This window comes from Vulpes lagopus, chromosome X, assembly GCF_018345385.1.
Source record: "Vulpes lagopus strain Blue_001 chromosome X, ASM1834538v1, whole genome shotgun sequence".
NCBI classification, from domain to species: domain Eukaryota; kingdom Metazoa; phylum Chordata; class Mammalia; order Carnivora; family Canidae; genus Vulpes; species Vulpes lagopus.
The window spans coordinates 76,933,391-76,955,835 of record NC_054848.1 but is presented as its reverse complement, the minus strand read 5'-3'; the positions used below and the strand labels follow the sequence as shown (position 1 = coordinate 76,955,835).

General features: G+C 45.2%; 1 protein-coding gene across 1 annotated transcript; it reads left to right on the top strand.

Annotated features, from left to right (window-relative positions):
* Positions 1-947: 947 nt before the first annotated feature.
* On the top strand, positions 948-21,972 carry LOC121483319 (glycine receptor subunit alpha-4). Its single transcript, XM_041741753.1, has 9 exons — positions 948-1,018; positions 3,834-3,964; positions 4,243-4,310; positions 4,939-5,162; positions 5,301-5,383; positions 7,110-7,250; positions 10,192-10,406; positions 15,463-15,612; positions 21,615-21,972. The coding sequence occupies exons 1-9, from the start codon at positions 948-950 to the stop codon at positions 21,903-21,905; spliced, it is 1,374 nt and encodes a 457-aa protein (XP_041597687.1). The 3' UTR covers positions 21,906-21,972.
* The last annotated feature ends 473 nt before the right edge of the window (positions 21,973-22,445 follow it).

Sequence of the window (22,445 nt, the reverse complement as noted above, 5' to 3'; positions counted from 1 at the left end):
GAGAGAGGAAAGCAGGCAGGGAAAAGGATGTGCAACTACAAGGATGAAGGAGATGGGGCAGGCAGACAGACGGACAGACAGACTGACAGGCCGGCAGACCGCATGTGAGGAAGGTTCTGGAGTTCCTCTGTTTCATCATGTCCTGCGCCTCCATCCAGAGGGTTGAGGAAAAGCTGCCCCAGCTCTTGGCTTCCCTCTTGCCTCCTCTCAAACCTGAAGCTGTGGGCTTGAGAAAACCCAGTGGCTCTGCCTAAATCCTCTCAGGTCTTTTTCCCCCTCACAAAAATTATTAGGACATTATAGCTCTGGCCCCAGCTTAGCTCCAGGCTAAAAGAGATGCTGCTGGGGAGCTGAGAGCAGCGCAGCCTGCATGCACTCCTCCAACTGGAGAGTTAGAAGCTGGACAGAACACCTCCAGCCTGCTCCAAGCGGCAGCCCAAGCTCCTCCACAGCACACACAGATTCCAACACGCTCTGAACCCCACTCCAGCTGTCTGCGACTGTGCCTTTAAATTGCTGCTTTCCGAGGGTGCATCTGGGGGGGAGGTGGGAGGGAGGGAAACTGCTTCCTACAAGTCTCCCTCCTCCCCTCTAAGACTCTCCAGGGTTTGGAGAGTGCTGCCCAAAGAGAATCTCCTTCAGCTCCCTAGGAGGCAGGCTGAGGCCCTCCAGAACCCTAGGCGAGCTAGAGCAGGAGCCGGTAGGGTTATCTGTGTCAGGATAATTTCCAGGGGAATAGTTCTGGCCCCTGACTGGTAATGGCAGGGCAGAGGAGAAAAGAGCAGAAGAGGAGAGAGAGTGCACAACTCTTAGCCCAGCCCCACGGGCTCCTTGTCAGCAGACCAAGTTGGAGGAAGGTTCTGTATTTTCTGCAGCATTCCCCTTTGCTGGGATATCCCTCTCACCTTGGCAGCCAGGCTAAGAAACTGCTCCAGAGTCCCTGCGGAATGACAACTCTCGTTCCTGTAACCCTCTCCTTCCTTCTCCTCCGGACCCTGCCAGGGCAGGTCCTCTTCAGGTGAGCTGAGTTGGGGTTAGAAGGAGGTGCATGCAAACACTGGCTGGGGGCAGCAGGGGCTTCTGGTACAGTTTCCTCTAAGTTTACAAAAAGCCCACAATCTGGAGGGCTCCAGGTCAGGCACACCCACCCCCCGCCCCAGTCTGGACCCAGGGAGCCTTTCATGAGGAATGCCAAAGCCCCAGAGCTTGTGGGAAGCCTTCTGCATGGGTGAGAGCTTCCTGGGCCTGGGTAGGGGCTAGGTAGCTGAGCCCCAGAATGGACGCCATCTGTCTTGCCATCCTTTCCTGTCTTCCCACCAGCATGGCCACACACTGCTCAGATTCCTAAAAATGACACCAACATCTGTCAGCTGCCCACCAAAGAGGCTTCAGGTAGCAGGGGGTTTGCCCTAAACTGTATCAGAATGAACCTGGGCTGAGGAAACCTTGTTCCTCTGCAGTCACCCTGCCTGTGCACACCTGGCTGCTTTCTGTCCTCAAAGGGGCACTGAGTGGAAGTCATTTTCTGGGTTTTTGAGGGCAAGATATGCTTTGGGCTCCCTGTAAATGTCTCCCTACCCATTCCCACTTTCTCATGAAACCAGGAGCCAGTCTGGGTGGATGGGGTGAGTTGAAGAGGAAAGGCTGAACTGGTCTTAAGAAGAGTGCTTCCCAAGGTTGGGCTAGGTGCCACTGCAATATCCTCTTCCTCCTCTTAATTCAAAAAAGCACACCAGGACTACTTGTCTCTGAGGCACCTCCTGCCTCACAGCTTGCGGACACATTGGCTGGCAATATGTGTGGGGCAGCGAACTTCCTAAGAGTGAAAAGTAGCCCAAAGTAGAATGGCAGCTCAGCTGGAGTCAATAGGAGGATGCAGGCAGAGGGGGGAATGCAGCTGGGGCTCATTGGCCCTCCCTGGAGGAGAGACTACCTCAAGGCCCTAGCTTTGGTGGTAGAATTCCCACCTGAGCAATTAGAGCAAAACATGACTTTAGAAAGTCTGGAGTCTAAGGTCCATCATTGTAAATATGGAAACTGAGTCCTAGAGATGGGGAGTGACCTGTCCAAGGTCTGCACCCACTAGCAGAATCAGAATTCTCCCCTACCTCACTCCAGGGCCTTGCATGAGCAAGATTTTCAGCTCCAGAACCTCCTGGGTCCTGCCAGTATTTGGGACTTTCCAGGAATGAAAGGGAGGAAAAAGGGGCTGCATCCAGTGACTCTCTTCTCAGGTCCACAGACAAGGTAAGCCCCAGAAAAGCTCTGTGATAGGAATTGGGGCCCAAGACAGCTAAGCCCACAGCCTGTTACAGGATCCTGGGGCTGGGACTACTGGGACAGGTGACCTGAGAATGGGGCTGAAGATGGTGGCAAGAGTCTGGCTGCCCCATGTACAGCGCCATGCGGTCTCCCAGCAGGCAGGTGGCAGGCAGCCAGGAGAAGCACCTGGCCAGCAAGGACACCCACACCCTGTGGTGAAGCCACAGACTTCTGCTTGCTCTAGCACCACTGCCAGCCTCCTCGGATTTTCAGAGCCTGCTTAAGCCACCTACTCTGGCAGCCCCTGCTTGGGGCCACAGTGGCCTCTGTTCCCAGGGTAAGGACTTCTTCCTGTTCAGAGGATTCAAGGAGGCAGGATACTAGGAGGTCAGACTGTGGTTCCCACTAACCTTCCCAGACTCTGGTTCCCTGGCAGCCCATGCTGGGCTGCTTGCATCATAGCATTGTGATAGATGGACTTAGTATTGAAGTTAATAGCTCTGGGTTAGAATCTTGGCTTTACCATTTACTAGCTATGTGATCACAAATGTCACTTTACTTGCTGACCCTCATCTATATAAGAGGGATCATAATAAGCCTTATCTGAGAGGACGAACATGAGGACTAAACTAGATAAGGTAAATAAAGTATATAGCATGGTACCTTAGCTATTTTTATTATTTTATTGCTCCTAGTGCATATGATCTATATGGCATGGTATATAGATGCATTGTTAATCAGGGGCCCATTGGCTCAAAGAGCGCTGGACCCCGAAGGACAGCATTAACCCTGCCTACCAGCCCCAGAGTGTGGCAACAGTAGTGGCAGTGGGGGAGCTAGCTCTAGTGACTAGCATAAAGATGATGGCAGGATGGAGCAGGAGGAGTGGACCCAGCCAGGAGTCTAGCCTGAGCTTAGCCCTGAGCCCTACCCCACCATTCAAGGCTGAGCTCCTGGTACCTAATCTGGCTATTGGCTGGTAAGCAGATAAGCATGTGGAAGGGGCTTTGCTGCTCTTAGAAGGAAACTTGTCAGGGAAAAAGGGGCCAGCCTCTAGGTTAGGCCAAAGCACGCTGGCCTCTTCCTCAAAATCAAGCTGTTGGGGGGAAAAGCTTGGAATTTGACCTTCTCAGCATAACCATCCTATTGGAGTCTTTCTCATACTCCTAGAGCCCTGCTTCCTCATCTATTTTGTTGCCAAAGTGAGTTTACAAGCCTGCTGCTGCCCCAACCATGAACTAAGGTCTAGGCCAAAACATAGCTTCCTGCTAGAGCAAACACCAGAAGCCCAGCCTCCCTCTCTAGAAGCTGGATCCCTATTTGCTAGCAGTTCAGTATAAAGGCCAAGCAACTGAAACCAACTCTCAGAGATGTAAATTGTCCTTGAGTCCTTCCCATCTTTGGTTAAGCCAAAATATTACAGCAGCCACATGGAACCCAGAGTCCCATTTTCTCCTATCTTCCTGCCTGATGGGGAGACCAGCCAGAGGTGTGTGAGGACAGGAAATGAGAGGGTCTGTGATAAATGTAGAATACAATTGTCCTCAGACTTCCTTATCTCTCCTGTCTAGGGTGGCCTTGGCAAAAGAGGAAATGAAATCTGGGACCAAGGGACCCCAGCCCATCTCCCCCTCTGATTTCCTGGACAAGCTTATGGGGCGAACATCTGGATATGATGCTAGGATTCGACCCAACTTTAAAGGTAAGAAGCAGTCATCCTACAAAAACGCTTTCTTCTCCACTTCTTTTGAAAACACACTCCCATGCCAGGCCCTATTGGCTACCCCAAGGACAGGAGGCTGGACATACAGGGATAACGCTTACAGTTCAGGAGCTTCCCTTCCCTATTGCTTATGGGCCTATATAGCTGGCACTGTCTTCTAGCAGTTCCCTGGCCTCAAGCTCAGGGAGGGAGTCCTGGAAACTGCTTGCGGCCTCTTGGAGTGCCCTGCTGATATGGCTGTGTTCTGCGACCCTTAGGCCCACCTGTGAATGTGACTTGCAACATCTTCATCAACAGTTTTGGCTCTGTCACCGAGACTACTATGGTAAGGAGTCTCCCTATTCCCTGTTTCCATTCTAGTGTGAATGGAAGAAACCCACCAGATATCAAGACTTTCCTCCCTCTACTGTCCTCTCCCTCCTTTGTGGTCATGAGATGTTTGAAGTTGGTCACTGGGAGATATCTTTCCCCAGCCTGGGGTTTCAGTGGCTAAAGGCAGACTAGCCTAATGAACAGATGGTCAAGCATAGGAAGTGGCTTGGTACAGAGCACAGACTTTGGAATCAGACAACCCTGTGTTCAAATTCTGACTACCATCTAATAGTTGTGTAACAGGTTGTTTAAATCTCCCCTTGTTTCAGTTTCCTCATCTGTAAAATAGGGACCATAACAGTACCCTCCTCACAGTGTTGGTGTAATATTTAAATGAAATGATGCCTATAAAGAAAGCCTTAGCAAAGAACCCAGCTCATAGTAAGTGGTTAATAAATGTTTTCCCCCTTCCCATCTTTGCCATATCAGCACAAAAGCAGGCTCCTTCTCCAGTGAAATATGCCCAGTGCCTCTGAAATGCACTCCCAGCATTTCTTCCTCATGGTCCTCCTTCCCATGTAGGCTTGCTGGGCTCCTGGAATAGTATTGCCTTTGATGGGCCCATCTGTACACCCTCCCAGGACTATCGGGTGAATGTCTTCTTGCGGCAACAGTGGAATGATCCGCGCCTAGCCTACCAAGAATATCCTGATGACTCTTTGGACCTCGATCCCTCTATGCTGGATTCTATCTGGAAGCCAGACCTGTTCTTTGCCAATGAAAAAGGGGCCAACTTCCATGAGGTGACCACAGACAACAAGTTACTGCGCATCTTCAAGAATGGGAATGTGCTCTACAGCATCAGGTGCACCTAGTGAACAGCCAGGAGAGTTTGGGTCAAGGGGAAGCAGCCAGATAGAGGCTGAGGGGTGGGAAAAGAATCCCCTGTACCATACCAGGTCCCAGTAAGTTGATGTAATTTCTTTTTTACTGTCCCTGCCAGGCTGACCCTCATTTTATCCTGCCCAATGGACCTCAAGAACTTCCCCATGGACATCCAGACATGCAACATGCAGCTGGAGAGCTGTAAGTGTCTCTAGAGAGTCACAGAGCAAGGTCTGGAATATCGGGTAGTTAACCCCATCCCATGATGTTCCAAATGAGAAAAGGGCAACCCAGAATCAGGACTTATCCAAGCACACACAGTCAACTGTTGGCATAGATGAGACTAGGAGCCAGGTCTCACTAACACCCAACCCAATATGTTTTTCCATCCTCAGACTATTTACTGGTTTGGCTATTCTGTGGGCCTGGGGAATGGGACAGCACCAGCTTTACATACAAATGTGCTTGTGCTGGTTGTTAGGGGAGAGGCATTTGAAGGACACCTCCTCTGCCTAAAGATATCCCCTCTCACAGTGCCTGAGATAATTCTACCTTTACTCTCTGTGAGTTAAGACATTCAAAAATACCTATAAAAATGCCAGAGATGGCAGAGGGGGTACTCTTGAACTTTGGTTCCACATGAACACAGATAACTTTTGTAGAGAAGTGGGAGAAGACAGTTCTACGTACACAACAGTGCCCAGGGTAGCAAAGTCAGCAAAGGGCTACTCTGTGGCAGGGCTGCCAGCTTATGGGGGCTGCCCCAATTGCAGAGAAGTCAAAGGACAACAAGGCTGGACCATCACCTATGTGTACTCTTACCCCATCTCCTGGGTAAGGTGAGACTGTGAAATCAATACACATCCACTTAATCCTCAGAGATTTGTCAGGCTGTTTCCAACATATAATAATAGTGATGGGTAGAATGTGTCCTATGTTGTCAGCTCTTTCGAGTGCATAAGCCACTTTCACATTCAGGTTCTTATGGCTGCCTCAAAAAAACTCTGAAAAGTAGGTGGAGCATTTTTCAGAAGGAAGAATGAGTTGCCCCGAGTCACATAGCTACTTTGAGTCAAGGCCCTACACTGGACATCTGTGAGCCTCAGTGTTTCTTCTCCCATTTCTACTTGACATGTGTGAATATGGTCATAAAATGGTAGGAGCTGGGATCCCTGGGTGGCGCAGCGGTTTGGCGCCTGCCTTTGGCCCAGGGCGCGATCCTGGAGACCCGGGATCGAATCCCACGTCGGGCTCCCGGTGCATGGAGCCTGCTTCTCCCTCTGCCTGTGTCTCTGCCTCTCTCTCTCTCTCTCTGTATGACTATCAAAAATAAATAATTTTAAAAAATGGTAGGAGCTTTGACAAACTGCTAGCTATCTGTGAGCAACTTGGCATGTTCAGATGTTAACTCTCAATCTGCCCCAGTTCAGAGCCCTGGCTAGGAGTCTGTGGTGTGCACATTGTCCCATGCATGACTGGTAGGGTATAAATAGCTCTTTCCTCCCTGGGGTGAGGTTGCAGAAGCCCTGGCTCTGAGGCTGGCTCAGCTCAAGACATGTGGCCAGTACACATGCTTACTCCCCTGGATTTGAGATATGGCAGGAGGTTCCCAGCTGGGTTCCTTGACATCATTCCAACCCTTTCAACCTGCTTTCCTAGGTCTGCCAGAATAATTTCTCTCTGTGCCTTTTTAAAGCTTGAGAACTAGGTAGAAGAGGAGTCTGGAGTCTTTCTGATTTACCTACTTAGGATGGGTCCACTTGACCAAGTACCCTCTTCAGAAAGATTTCCCCTTCCAAGATGGGCATGAAGTTCCTAAAACCTAGGCCTTACCTCCTCATCTGTTCTTTTCTGCTAGTTCTAACCCTTTCCCTACCCCCACCCAGCACCACATTCTGCAGCCCTCTGCCATCTCTGTCACTTTTAGTTGGCTACACCATGAATGACCTCGTGTTTGAGTGGCTGGAAGATGCTCCCGCTGTCCAAGTGGCTGAGGGGCTGACTCTGCCCCAGTTTATCTTGCGAGATGAGAAGGACCTAGGCTACTGTACCAAGCACTACAACACAGGTAAAAACCAGGATCTTTACTGACTGTGAGCCACAGAAGGGCCTCCAGATGGTAGGGAAGGGGGCAAGACAGCCAGCTTTTATTGAAAGTGCCAGATGTGCTAAGTGCTTTATATGCCTTATCTCATTATGGTAGGAATTATCAGCCCTATTTTAAATCAGTTGCCCAAGTCACACACCTCGAAAAGGGGTGACTTAGAATTCAAATCCAGATCTAATTCCAAAGGCTGTATTTTAGTCCCTTTCACATGCTGCAGAGGAAATGGGCCTGTCCCAATAAGTGGCAGGAGTGTTCACCTGTCCTGGGCCCAGCCTGTGGAAGGTAGGGAATCTACATCTGGGAGTAGCCAATGGCTGAGCTAAATCACGAAGCATTAGACTTTAGGGCACTGGCAGGTTTACTATCCACATCTCTAACCACAACCACCATTGACCAATTCTTGAACTGGCTGTTTTCCCAGGTGTGAAATGTGGGCCAGGAAGTGGAGAAAGGTTGCTTTTCCAGCCTAAACATCTGCTCCCTGTAGCTTCCTGAAGAGCTACTTGTTCTTCAGTTCCCCTGGCAACTTGGAAACAAAGTGCTATGACCCTGAGATAGAAGCCAGAGGCTCAAGAGGGGAGATCCTGGATACCTACTTCCTATGGCATGCTGACATGCTTTGGGTGCCACCCTGTCAATATGTGTGTTGGTGTATATAGTGTGTGCAAAGTAGGGAGAGGAACAGGCCATGAATTTAGAAATGCTGGTGGGAGTGGAAATTGGTAGAACCTTTATTGGGGAGAAAAATGGCAATTTGTATATACGTCAGTGGTGTTCAAACTCTGCTGTGCATTACATTTTCCTGGGGACCCTGTTAAAATGTTGATTCCTGGGCTCTGTCTCTCAGAGATTCTGATTATATGCACTTGGAGTGATGCCCAGAAATCTGCATTTGAACAAGCATCCTTAGGATTCTGATGCAGATGGTCCAGGGGGGCATACTTTGAAAAACTGTAAAAGCTAAAAATTTTTCCCCTACATGTTGATCTAGGAATGTTCATCCAGGAATCCCACTTCTTAGAACTTATTATAAGGAAGTATTCCAAAATACTGGATCACTGCTTATACTAGCAAAAACTTGGCACTGTTCTAAATATCCACCAACAGGACGGAGGTTAAATAAATGACACAGTGTGCTTAGTGGAATATTATCCAGATGTTAAAAAGGATGCTTGCAAAATGCTTATATCAACATGGAAAGTACAGGTGGAAAAGGCTAAGATTCACACTTGTATACACAGAATCATTATATTGTGGTAAAAAAAAAAAACAAAAATATGTGTTTAAAATCCTGGGAGGAAATAGCACTAAATGTTGCTAACGTTGAGTGATACAATGGATAAAACCAAGAACTTTGGAATTAGATAAAGCTGAATTTGAATTATAGCTCCGCTATCTATAAGTTGGGTACCCTTGAGAAACATAACTTAATCTCTTTGAGCCTCAGTATCCTTATATGTAAAATGGGAAATAATGATTTCACCTGCTCCAAATAGTTGCTATGGAATTTCAATAAGATAAACTATATAAAGTCAGGGCACTTAGTAGGGCTTGATAAATGTGAGCTTATAAATATCATTGAGCTTATAAACATTATTTTTTCTCTAATTCTCACTTTTTTCTTATACTAAATAAGTTTTAATTTTGTAATTAAAATAAAACCACCATAGGGTAACTGTGTGACAGGCATTAAGGATGGCACACGATAAGATGAGCACTGGGTGTTATACTTTATGTTGGCAAGTTGAATTTAAATAAAATTTAAAAGATAAAATAAAACCACCACTACCAAAAATAGGTAGATAGATAGATGATAGCTAGGTAAAATGAGGGAAGGAAGAAAGGAAGGAAAGAAAATATGGATACCTAGCAAAGATATGTCATAACAAGAAGCCTAGAGTGAGGTGGACTCAGGGAAGAGTAGGAGATCACAGCATCACACAATATGTAAAAGCCATAATCAACCATTGATGAAATTGCTAGCCTTGAGGAATCAGATCTGATAAGAGTAAGCCTAGCCCAGAATAAAATAGCAATATACACATTCTCTGCTTTTGGCTTTGGTTATCCTATACCCCTGCCATGGGGAGAAGCTCTGAGCTAGGTTTTCTTAGCCTCAGGGCATAGAATCTAGGTAAAATGAAGATGGCTGGCAGAGGAGGCAGAGCACTAGTACATGTGCTTTGGACCAATGAACTTTTTGGTGGTGGAATAGAATGCTGCTGCCTCACATTCTCTGGGCACCCTCTGCCCACTGTTGAGATCTGGTCTCTGTTGGACACTCCAGATATTTCCTATCCAGCTTTTATCACTTGCTTGAGACACAGGCCGTGTTTATTTCAGTGAATCATTGTTGCTAGAGCTTCTGGGGTAGCAGCAAGCTCAAGCAAGGCTGCTGAGATTTAGGCAGAGTCTAAATTCATTGCTTTATTAATAATGATGATAGTATCAACTACCTAAATGTTCAACATCCCAGATACATTATTTAATTCCTACAATGATGGAGTTGATAATGTTGTTGTTCTGTTTTACAGACAAGGAAACTGAAGCTCATATAGCCTGGGTGTTTTGTCTGTCACACAGCTAGTGAGTGGAAGGTTTCAGGATTCAAACCCAGGCAGTCTGGCTCTGGAGCCCTTCTGTTCTTAATCCTCTTGCTGTGTGGTCAAGTGGAAGGCACTCTGCTGGAAACTAGTGTTTAGAGCAAGAGGTCAAGTCTGAGAGCTTCCTCAGAACGTACATCTGGTGCTCCCTGGGGCCATTTTGAAAGGCCCTTTTTTTGCCCAGTTGAGGTACCCAGAGGCTAGCCCACAGAGATAGGGATGCCCTAGTCAGTCCTGCCCCTTGTGCTCAGCTCCAGGCTGGGGACCTGAGGCCTGATATCTCACCTCTTTCCTTGCAGGGAAATTCACCTGCATCGAGGTAAAGTTTCACCTGGAACGGCAGATGGGCTACTATCTGATTCAGATGTACATCCCCAGCCTACTCATCGTCATCCTGTCCTGGGTCTCCTTCTGGATCAACATGGATGCTGCCCCTGCCCGTGTGGGCCTAGGCATCACTACTGTGCTCACCATGACAACTCAGAGCTCTTGCTCTCGGGCCTCTTTGCCTAAGGTGAAGAGACATGCAAGGAACTTGCTTGCTATAGAGCTTCCCATTTCCCATTCATCCTCTGTTCTCTTCTGCTATTTGCCTTAGATTTAAGGTAGAGGAGAGCCACTGAGCAAGAGAAGGTGGCCAGAGTTTTCTCTTCCCCTACAGTATACTGCTAATGATATTGCTAAAGATGTGGAAGCTGGGGTTGTGGGTATTGTTTGGCTAGGGAATGACTGGAGACAGTGCCTGACTTACTTTGACTTTCATCAGGAAATGCTAGCATGTCCAAATCAAAAGACTCTTAGCAAGTAGAAAGTCCCATTCTCTCATGGTACTGATGAGGTGAATACAGCCCAAAGAAATAGAATGACCTTCTCAAGGGCATGACCCATAGGAAACAAAAAATATATATAAGGATTTTATTTTATTTTATTTTATTTTATTTTATTTTATTTTATTTTATTTAAGAGTTTATTTTTGCAAGAGAGAGAGAATGAGTACAAGCCAGGGGAAGGGGTAGAAGAAGAAGCAGAGTCCCTGATGCAGGACTTGATCACAAGACTCTGCAATCATGACCTAAACCAAAAGCAGATGCTTAACTGACTGAGCCACCCAGGCACCCCAAAATATAAGGATTTTTTTTTTTTTTAAAGATCGTTTATTCATGAGAGACACACAGAGAGAGGCAGAGACATAGACAGAGGGAGAAGCAGGCTCCAACACAGGGAGCCTGATGTGGGACTTCATCCTGGGACTCTGAGATCATGCCCTGAGCCAAAGGTAGACACTCAACCACTGAGCCACTCAGTGGGACTTATAAAGGCCCAAATATAAGGATTTTAAACCAACATCTGTCTCTTATTATGTCAGAAGCTGGACACTATTATGCTCTCTAGAGATCTAGAGATAATGTCCATTCTTTTGGAGTGAGGAAATGGCAGTTAAAGTCAATGGATTCTACATGTCTGTGGCCTGGCGATGCTTTGATTACACAGAGAGATTTGTGCTTATGAGACTGGGCCCAGATTCTCCCTGCCTTGTGTCTTCATGTAGGGAATTTAGAGGCCACCTCAATGTCCTTACAGTCAGCAAGGCTCTGAAAAATTAGGAGTAAGCTGATTCACTCATTTAATAAATATTTATTGAGCATATACTATGTACCAGACACTGTTCTAGGCCATGGAGAAATAATGGGAAGCAAATGCAACATAGTTACTTGTGGATCTTACTGTGAACATATGCCCTCTCCTTTGATTTGATGGGAACTAGGCCCTGTGATCTCCCATCCCCCAGTGTTTATTCCTAAGAAGATATTTACAGGGGACTTAAACAGGAGGTAATCGGGCATCCATGGTGAATTTACAAATTTGCCATGCTGGTGATGTAGTGGTTAAGAGTAGGAGATAGGAGTCAGGCAGATTTTGGTTTAAGTCCCAGCCTCATCATTTACTGATGGCAATCTTAGGTAATTCCTTAACCTTTCAGTCTCTTTACCTGTGACATGGGAATAAGAATATTATATCTTCCATAGGGTTATTGCAAGAAATAATATAATGTATTAACATAGACAATTATAATTGTTAGGTATCTGGGTGAAAAGAATGGAACGGTGGACCTCGGGCTAAAACAGCCAGTGATGTTCCCAATTGTTTTTGAGTTGCTAGAAACCTTTTGAGGTAATCCAAAGGCCTTTAGTGATTAACGATGACAAAACTCTGATTAGAATCAGGTATCTCAGGGGAAGTTGTCAGAAAGTATTTCCTATAAATGTGTTTCCTAAATGGACAGGGGTATTGGAGAGGCTGTGTAAGACAAATGGAGCAAAGGACCAGGGGGGCTGTGATGGCCATGTTGTGGTAAGTAGCCTTGTAGGAAGACCAGAGGCAGGAAAGTAGTTCAGACCTTAGAAACCTGCCCTAGTTTATTGCAGCTACCACACAAGGAGATTCTTCTCTAACCCAGGGAGGTTGCAATTAGTGCCTTATTCTTGCCAAGAGAACTTCCTTTTCCAATCCCCTCCTGTGAGCAAGTACAATCTGTCTGCTCCTAGGAATCACTTAGTGTCCTGATTTGGAAAAAAATGGACTTTGTTGGAGGGTTGTTTGTTTGCAATATTTGATGTCTTCTCATCAGATTTTGATGACTTTTTTGTGGCCTCACTGGCTAGTAAGCAAAATATGTAGGCATTTACCCCAAACTAGACTCATTGGCCAGCCCACAAAGCAATGGACTGAGAAAGCTCCCTTGAGTTTGTGCAATGTTAGATTTAGTGGGAGCCCTAAGGAAAGAGATGGGACAAATTCAGGGGCTTCTAAAAGGCACATCAATTTCACTCCCAATACAACTCTAGTGTCCAGGATGAGAAAAGCAGAAGCTCACTTGTAATGGAACTCAGCAGGGATGGTCATTCCTCATGCTCCCAGGTAAACCACTCCTTCCTTGCCTTTATGGGGGCTCCCAAAGGTATTGATGACTGTCTCTTTGGCAGCTCTTAGTCTACACAACTCTGGGTAGCTCAAAACAGGATGGAAGGGCTCAATGGAAGTTTCTGCCAGAGACTGACATATTAGACCTAAAGTTGCAGCAGGGAGGAGGGACACAATTTTCTTGAGAACCTATGCCCTAAATGGCCCACTGCTTCAGGGGCAGGTCATAGTGAGGAGGGCCAAAAGAGCAAACAGAAGCCCACAGAGACAAATACATTGCTAAAGCATCCACTCATCCATCCATCCATTCAAAAAATATTTGCTATGTGCCGGCCACTCAACTAGGCCTAGGGATAGAAGAGTGAACATAGTAGAAACCGTCCCTGCCATCAAACAGCTCACAATCTAGTTAGGGAAATGGCCAAGTGTATTTGATGGATGCTAAGAAGGTGTAGGTAACTTGGGCAACCAACATATAGCAAGGGCAACCAGTCCATACTGGTATGATTAGGGAAGGCTTCCCACAGGATGTGGTATCTAAAGTGAACATTTAAAAGTTATCAAGTTAAAAGAGACACACAGAGAGATTGTTTCCTTGGGAAACTACGGAAATAATTTGTCATGGCAGCATCATAGACTGCAAGAGGCAAGATGAGGCTGAAGAAGTAGGCAGGGGCTAGAGGTCATGCTAAGGGGAGCATAGACTATATCCTAAAAATAATGGAGAGCCATGAAGGGTTGTAAACAGAGGAATGATATAATCAGATTTACATTTTGAAAACAAAACTCTGACTCCTGTCTGGAGAACAGATTGGAGGTGGCAAACATGGATGCAGGGAGACCATTTGGGAAAGTGTTTGAGTCATTCAAATGAGCTAGGATAGTGAGTGGACAGATTCCACAGGTATTTAAGGTTCATTATTGACTCATTATTAATAAGATTTTATTCTTGCAGCTCAAGGTGTCCTTTTCTTTTGATGGTCCAAAGCCTTTATGGACCTCCCTTGTCATTACCTCATTATAGATTTTCATAGCACTTACTCGAAATCCCTGGGGACACGTGGGACTGGGACATGGTGAATGAAATAGGATGCCCTCTTAATAGGTGGCAAAGTGGAAACACTAAGGGATACTTAATCAGGGATTCCTAGAAACCCACCACTACCACCTAACTGGAATTGCCTTAAAAGAGATAGATAGGGCAGGTTTTCTCAACCTTAGCACTATTGCCATTTTAGACCTTATAACTGTTGTGTGTATGTATGTATATATGTGTGTAGGGGGAATTCCTGTGCATTGTAGGATGTTTAGCAGCGGATCTGCCCTCTATCCACTAGATGCCAGTAATAACCCTTGCCAAAATTGTGCAACCAAAAAATGTTTCTAAAAATTGCCAAATGCCACTTAGGTGAGGAGGTGGGGTGGAAGGGGGCATCACAGGTTAAGAACCACTAAGGTGGAAGGGTTATCCAGTGAGACCTGCTCCTTACCTGGAAACTGTAGTACCCTCACTGTCCAACAAAACTGGTGAAAGAGGTTGTCTGTCATGAATCCTACTCCTACTGGGGAGCCCTATGAGGTGGGCTCAGCAGCTCAAAACTATGTAAGGAATCCATCTGGCTGAGGTGGTGATAGGACTTCATAAACCTAAGTTCTATACTCCTCCCAGCCCCATCCAGCCAAAACCCCACTCTAGGAGAGGTAAGTGTTCAATCTTTATGAAGGAAATGGGAGGGAAAAGTACTTAAAGGCTTCCAAGGCAAGTAGTGGGAGAGCCCTAAGAACTGGATAGGTAGAGGCCAACAGTGCCTTGAAAATTAAAGAAGTGTCCATAGCCAGGGGTTGGATTGTACTTCCTTGGGCCACTGAGTTCAATTCTTCAGCAAGGCCTCTCATAAAGATCAACAAGAAAAACCATAGCCAAGAGAATTATGGAGGTGGAGGAAAAGGAAGGAATTCCTAGTTGGATATTGAGACTGCAGCCTAGATGAATGGTAGTGCCACAGAATTGAAAGCCCAGAACCTCCAAATCCTACTGCCACATTCTTACTGGGTAATCTTGGTTATGACTTTTCTTCTTTAGGTTTCAAGTGTCCTCACATGTTTCATGTGGGAATAACAAACCCTACCCAGTTTCCATCAGAGCTGTGAGGACCCTAGGAGATAACAGAGGGCAAACAAATACATTGTTCATGTTCATTACTGTTTATTGAAGAAGAAAATAAGAATGAAAAGAATAATAAGCAGAATCAGGAACAGAAGTATGAAAAGAATAAAGAAAGAAAGGAAAAGAAGTATAGGGAAGAAAGGCAGATGGGAGTGGAGGTTGGAGAGTACAGAGAAGTGAATGATGATGGGTAGCCCTATCTCCTTGATATGGGCCTTCAGGATATGAGTCAGGAGTCATGCCTTCAAGAGTCAGGCATGGGGGCCTTTCTAGGGGACCATTATAAAAGGGTTCTTATAGCTAAGCTGGGCCTTCATGATATGTTCACAATGGAACATATTGTGAAAATGTTCTTTAATAACCAGAAGAAATTCAGGATAAAACTGAAAAATAGCAGACAGTTGATATGGGCTGGCAAACCACTGGATAGGCCATGGAAGGACTCCAAAAAGGTTGATTGTTCTGTTGGTGGATGTTGCAGGTGTCCTATGTGAAGGCAATTGACATCTGGATGGCTGTGTGTTTGCTCTTCGTGTTCTCTGCCCTCCTGGAGTACGCTGCTGTCAATTTTGTCTCTTGTCAGCATAAAGAATTCATACGACTTCGAAGAAGGCAGAGACGCCAACGCATGGTAATTATAACTAGGGAGGGGCCCATTTCCTTTCTCCTTTGGACTCCTTCCTCCCTACTACTCCTCCCATAAACCAAGACTCCATATAGGGCTACAAGGACTAAACAATGATTGTCTAGGATTGTCTAGGATTGCCTAGTCCAGGCAATCAGGAACCCTGGATTCTAGTCCTAAGCTGATCACAGATAGGCTAAGTACTTTACCCTCTTTGATCCCATTTCTTTATATGTCCAATGGGACATTAATCCCTGTAGAGCAGTCTAGTAGAGTGATTAAAAGCATGGACACACAGGGCCCTGGCTGGCTCAGTCAGAAGTGTATGTGACTCTTGATCTTGGGGTCATGAGGTTGAGCACCATGTTTGCTATAGAGATCACTTAAAAATAAATAAATAAATTTTAAAAGAGAGAACATGGGCACAGTGCCTGATACATAGTAACCACTGAAAAAAAAAAAGGTTCGCTCATATTAGAATAATATCAATTTAGTTAATATGAGATTATTTTGATAATTAGTAATGGCTGCTCCTGGCTCTCCCCTCACCCAGGAGGAAGATAACCCAGATTGCCATATTTTGATTGGTGGTTAAGAATTCAAGAGTCAGGCATGGGGGCCTTTCTAGGGGACCATTATAAAAGGGTTCTTATAGCTAAGCTGGAATTGAAAAAAAAAAAAACACTACTTGCCTCTTCTGGCTGTTGGATCTCTTCACCTTGCTCTTCAATGGGTGCATCAGAGTTGTTGGATGTATCAGAGTTGTTGGGTGTAAGCTGTTGTTCTCCCTCACTCTTGTTTGTTAACCCCATTTCTTCTACAGTAGAATGATCACCTGGGGGAAATAGAGAGCTTGCGGCCCTGCACAACAGGTCATTTGCCCCTCCCCATTACCCAGACAATGGGTGATAGATACATGGTCATGACAACAGGGGTGCTTAGGCTACTCTCAAAGAAGCAAGTGCCTAATTATGAGCAAAGTCAAAAGCCTTTGCTGAGCCACATACTGGCCCCTTAATCATCAGACACAGTTCTGGTCTACCTTGAGCTCTGACTCCTTGTTTTCTGCCCAATCTGGAGGCTCTAAAGCCAGAGGAGACACACTATGACCTCTGAGGGGAGAGAAAATGATGATCTGACCCCAGTGGCTCCAGCCTACCTAGTACTAAGTCTTTTCTCTCTTTGTAATAACTATCCCACACCCGCGCTGCTCCTGGGGTGCCCCAACTATATGTCCACACTAAAAATATATTTAAAACTACCTCCAGGATCTCATATCCCTGGGAAGATCCCTTTCTGCTAAGAGCAGGGCTCCTGCCTTATCTATTGGTTTGTCGGAATGTATCAGTTCTTGCCTGAACTTTAGTCAGGCTCTGGGAAACACGCCCTCTAGTGGATTGATCCACAACTGCATCTCTTTGAGTAGGATTCCTTCAAGAGACTTAAAGCCTTTCCTATCCCATACTGAGGGTTAGAAAAAATATACACACTTGGCAGAAGGGAAAGAAAAGGATATGCTCCCTTGGGGACCTGAGTGGCTCAGTGGTTGAGCATCTGCATTTGCCTCAGGTCACGGTCCTGGGGTCCTGGGATTGAGTCCCACATCAGGCTCTGCAGGGAGCCTGCTTCTCCCTCTGTCTATGTCTCTGCCTCTCTCTCTGTGTCTCTTATGAATAAATGGATAAAATCTTTTTTTAAAAAAAGAAAGAAAATGCTCCCTTTTCTAAGCAAACTCTCCACCTCACCCCCTTTAGCTGTGTTAAATCTGCCCGCAAGTACCAAAATCTTTTTTTTGTAGGGACTTTGATCTTGATGCCTTCTGAATTCCTACCTTGCAAAAGTATTAAGAGCAGGCTGCCAACCAGTTCCAGTGTCCTTTTGCTAACTAAATGGCCTGTGTGGATGTTTCAGCAACAGAAGACTGCTGTGGTTACTGTAGAGCTATTCCAGGTTGACACTAGTCCCGTCCGCTTCCCTGCACCTCTCCAGCCCCCAACTGCACAGCCCATCTCTTCCTGGTCATATATAAGTTGATCCTGATTTCATAATGGAGTCTGTCATAACCAGTGCTCAATTATTACAACGTTGTAGCAGCAGCCTAGGCCCTGCTTAGGCTCCTGGATCCTGCCAGAAAGTGGGTTGGGCTTAATATTAATGTAAATAAAACCTGAAAATCAAAACCTGTGCCTAAATTAGCCCATGTCCCTTTTTGAGTTCCATAAAGCCATTTCTATCCCAGCAAAACTGGAGCAAGAATCCTGGAGGTCACTGAGCAAGCTGAAAAAGTTGATGCAGTTTATATATTTCCAGAACCTCTCTCTGCGCCCTGCCATTGCAGGTAGAGAAGCAAAGGCCTTTGGTCTAAGAGGAGCACTCTTAGGGAAGGGGAGAGCATCCATGATTTTCCAGGAGCCCTTAGTCAGGAGCAAGTTAGGAGTATTTTAGGAGCCAGCCAGCTCCTGGTTTAATCGTGCTCTTCTCTAATCTCTCCTCAACCACCCATCTCTACTGCATGGTGGTTTCCTTCCATGTCACTGTCTAAAGTAGTTTAATTTCTTTTCCATATATTTCTACTTTGTCTTCCAAGCTAGGCTTATACTTCACAGAGAAGAGCCTTTCCTTTTTATAACCTCAACAGGACCTAGTACCAGGCTCTGGACACAGCAACCACATTGCCCATTCCACCAACATTTGCAGGCTGATTGGAGAGGGCTCTTTTTCAAGCTAGACAGAGAGGAAGCCTTGCCATTATCCACAGAATAACTTGAGAAATTGAAGAAATTTCAAAATACTGCCAAGTCCTCTCAGGGGTTTGGTCCTAGAACCCTACTTGCCTCTCTCCATCTCCCAGCACCCCCATTCTTCAGTCTCTTCTTTTTATTCACTCAATTATATCACTGAATACCTATCACTTTTTTCCCATCTACACACCTTACCTCCCACACTGTGTATTCCTTCCCCAATTTGGTTTTGGAATATCTTTACTGTCTAGTTCCCCAGCCCTCCTCCCCTATAGATAGCTGCAACAAAAATATTCTATTTCAACAGCCATGGAAGCCACAAAGTGATGTTTAAGTTTCCATTATCTCTCCCAACACACACACACACACACACACACACACTCCTCATAATTTAGTTTAAATAGATAATATTCATATTTGGGACCCCCACCCTTGGATTTTAGGCCACTTGTCTTTGCTCCCCCAACTGCAAGTGGTACAATATGTTAAAATCAAAAAGAGCTAAGGGCAGCTTACTCTAGTAGTCATATTTTTTTATCCCATGTGAGATGACTTTTTTTTCAGCCTGGGAAATATATCCAAATAATTCTCTTTAGATTTACTATGATTGGAGAAAAGAAAAGGTAATTAAATCTATAGAAACAGAAACAGCTGTTGGATTCAACTTTCTCTTTCAGAACCTTTTGCAAACAAATATATTCTACCCTTTATCCTCTAGCTTAGGGGCTGAGGAGAACAGAATGAGTAGTAGAAAACTGGGGGTGTGAGGGATCCTGAAATGGAAAACAAAAGAGCAAATAATTTTATTTACTCTCTCATTTTTCAATTACTTGGAAGATGTTTTGTTTACCTCTGGTTCTTCATTTCTAACATGGGTCCAGCATACACTATGCAGGACAAGCGTGAAAATGAACTAGAAAATACAGGTTAGGTGAGCCAAGGCCTTTGGTGACAGGTTATGGAGGTAACTTTGAGCAGAAAGCTAAAGCTGCCCCACTATAACTCAGGGTCAAAGCACAGCCACAGAAGTGAATTGCCTCTGGCTTACACGCCTATAACTCTCTCCACAGAGACTGCAAAATTAAAAATTGAGTAGCAAAGCTCTCTGGTTGGCTGATTTAGAGAGATTCTCTCCTATGCCAAAAGTGCCACTTTTTCTAGACGCTGACGGGCATCAGGCCATTGTGCAGGGGTGGGGCAAGGAGTGATCATTTTTCCTGCCAAGCACTTTGTAACTGAGTAAGACTCTCTTCTGAGTAGACTCTTCAGTTTGAGACCCTGAAAGGATGCTGGCTTCATGAGAACAAAGCTATTTCCTGTCCTATATTCTGAAGCATGTGGCTCATTTGACCATTCATTCATTCAACTGATATCTACTGGGTGCCTACTAGATGCCAGGCACTGTGCTGGGGACATGGCAGTAAATAAGACCAATGCCCTTTCTGAGGTTTGTCCTATGAGCCCACAGGAAGCAGAGAAATATGGGATCTGTTAGTGAATCTGTGGCCTCAGGTTGCCTGCCCCTGATGCCCAGTGACAGGCTCAACTTTCTAGTGATGTAATAATCAAGGGCTACTGGGACCCACCACACCAATATCTCACCTACAAAGTCACTTTTCAATGTGTTACCAAGTTGTAGAGATCCCATTATAAAGACCCTATGATGTCTTACTAACTGCACAATGTGTGTAAACCTACTTCATCCACATTTTATGTGTATTGATGGTATATCTATTCAATAAACATGTACACTATTCTGTTTTAGCCCTGAATGTCCTGAGTCTCAGGAAGACCTCAGTCCTGGGTAAATCAAGAAGGTAGTTGGTATCATCCCACAAGGGGACATTTCACTTCAGGTGATTTCTTAGATAGCAGAAGCTTTTACTCCTGTGAATATCAACACTTTCAAAAATTGTAACCATCTTTGAATACAGTATTTTTAGGTTCTGGTATATACTTACCTGTCTTCTGTCTAATTTCCAGGCTGCAAACCATCACTTCTGATGGCAATGTGTGCTTTAGAAGTAGACAAAATTAGGCATGTATGGGTTGTATATACACTAAGAGTAAATAGGTTCTGAATGGGGGCCTAAAGGGTTCTCATATGAGTAAAGCGCTCTCTCTCTCTCTCTCTCTCTCTCTCTCTCTCTCTCTCTCTATTGATGACTTAGGGGCTTTGGTCCTTTTTTTCCCTCTTTATTTCTTTCTATGTCTCCCTCTCATTCTCCCTCTATTTCTATTTCTAGCTCTCTCTTTCTGTCCTTACTTCCTGGCTCTTCAGCTGTTACAGCTACTTATGGTTCTCAGCTGACTATTGGATAAATGAACGTTGTGTAGTCTGCTACATTTCTTTTTTTATAGTTTTTTTTTAATTTTTTAAAATTTATTTATGATAGTCACACACACACAGAGGCAGAGACACAGGCAGAGGGAGAAGCAGGCTCCATGCACCGGGAGCCCGACGTGGGATTCGATCCCGGGTCTCCAGGATCGCACCCTGGGCCAAAGGCAGGCACTAAACCACTGCGCCACCCAGGGATCCTGCTGCTACATTTCTTAATGCTGATATAAAATTTACTTCCCCAGTGGGAACATGTTCATTATAATGCATATATTGTAAATAAATGGAATGTGCACTGGATAATAAATGTTATCCTAGATGTACTGACCCTTTGTCAAAATCTGCTGATTTGCAGAGAAGCACATATATTTATAATAATCAATTTTACCCTAATTTGGATGACCCACTAGGTTATTTAAAGCTTTTGTAATTTTCAGCTTTGAATTGAGATAAACAATTTTTAAAGGTACTATATACAAGGATTATTAATTTTGCAGCTTTTGAAAGTCATTAAAGTCAAGTTCACCAAGTCTAAATATCTTAGCTATGCTTTCTAAAGGTTTTATTGTTCTATTTATTCTGTTGATTACCAGTCAGAGATAACTTGACGTTGAGATATCCTTCTCACAGTGGGTTGGCACGTCACTGAGTTTTAAATGGCTCTAAATGATTCTATACGTTTAAAAAAGGCAGCTTGGGGTTTGTCTGCAAATGGAATCATAATATATACCATATGTACTGTGCATAGCTGCTTAGCATACATCTATCTCATGAATAGTTTTGTGCCCATAAAAAAGCATGCAGTGGGCCTGTGTACCCAACCACCTGTCTGCATAGCATCACCTATGAGATATCTGTGTGTGGCCTGGTCTCTATTCCTCTGCATTAGAGCTATAACCTCAAATTCTGTGTTTAATGTAATTCAGGAGGAAGATACCATCCGAGAGAATCGCTTCTATTTCCATGGCTATGGCCTGGGCCACTGCTTGCAGGCAAGGGATGGAGGCCTAATGGAAGATTCTGGCATTTACACCCCCCAACCTCCAGCCCCTCTTCTAAGAGAGAAAGAAACCATGCGGAAACTCTATGTGGACCAAGCCAAGCGGATTGACACCATCTCCCGGGCTGTCTTCCCTTTCACTTTCCTCATCTTCAACACCTTCTACTGGGTTGTCTATAAAGTGCTACCATCAGAAGATATTCACCAGGCACTGTGAATAGGGTGAAGGCTAGAGAGTGCAGCTGTTGGCTTCCTGCTTCCTCCTGAGTGGGCCTTCTCCCTCCATTAGATTCCATCAGGGGCTTGGGCAATTCATTTCTGATCTCCCACTCAAAACCTCAATGGCCAAGCTCAAAGCTATGTGGGTCTACACTGCATGATGCCAATGGTGGCTGTACTTAGAAAGATGGCTTCTCTGCTCTAATCTGGTTTTTCTCCTTGTTATCCCATTTCTCACAAGAGTAAGATTTGGCCATGTTCCTGGGGCAGGGATGATATTCTTCCCTTGCTGGAGCCTCTCTGTTTTCCAATTCTCCAATGGAGAATATTCAGACCATTGCTGCTATATTCTGGCATTTGTTATCTTAACTTGTATGATTCTTTGCTCTGCCACCTCCCACCCAGACTGACCTTTACTCTGCCTTCTGTCCCTCCCACCACAGGCTCAAATAAGGAGTCTTTCCCATCCACAAGTGATGCCCTGTGTGACCCAGTTTTCCTTGACTGTGGGAGGAAAGCAAGGCAATAGGTTCCCTAC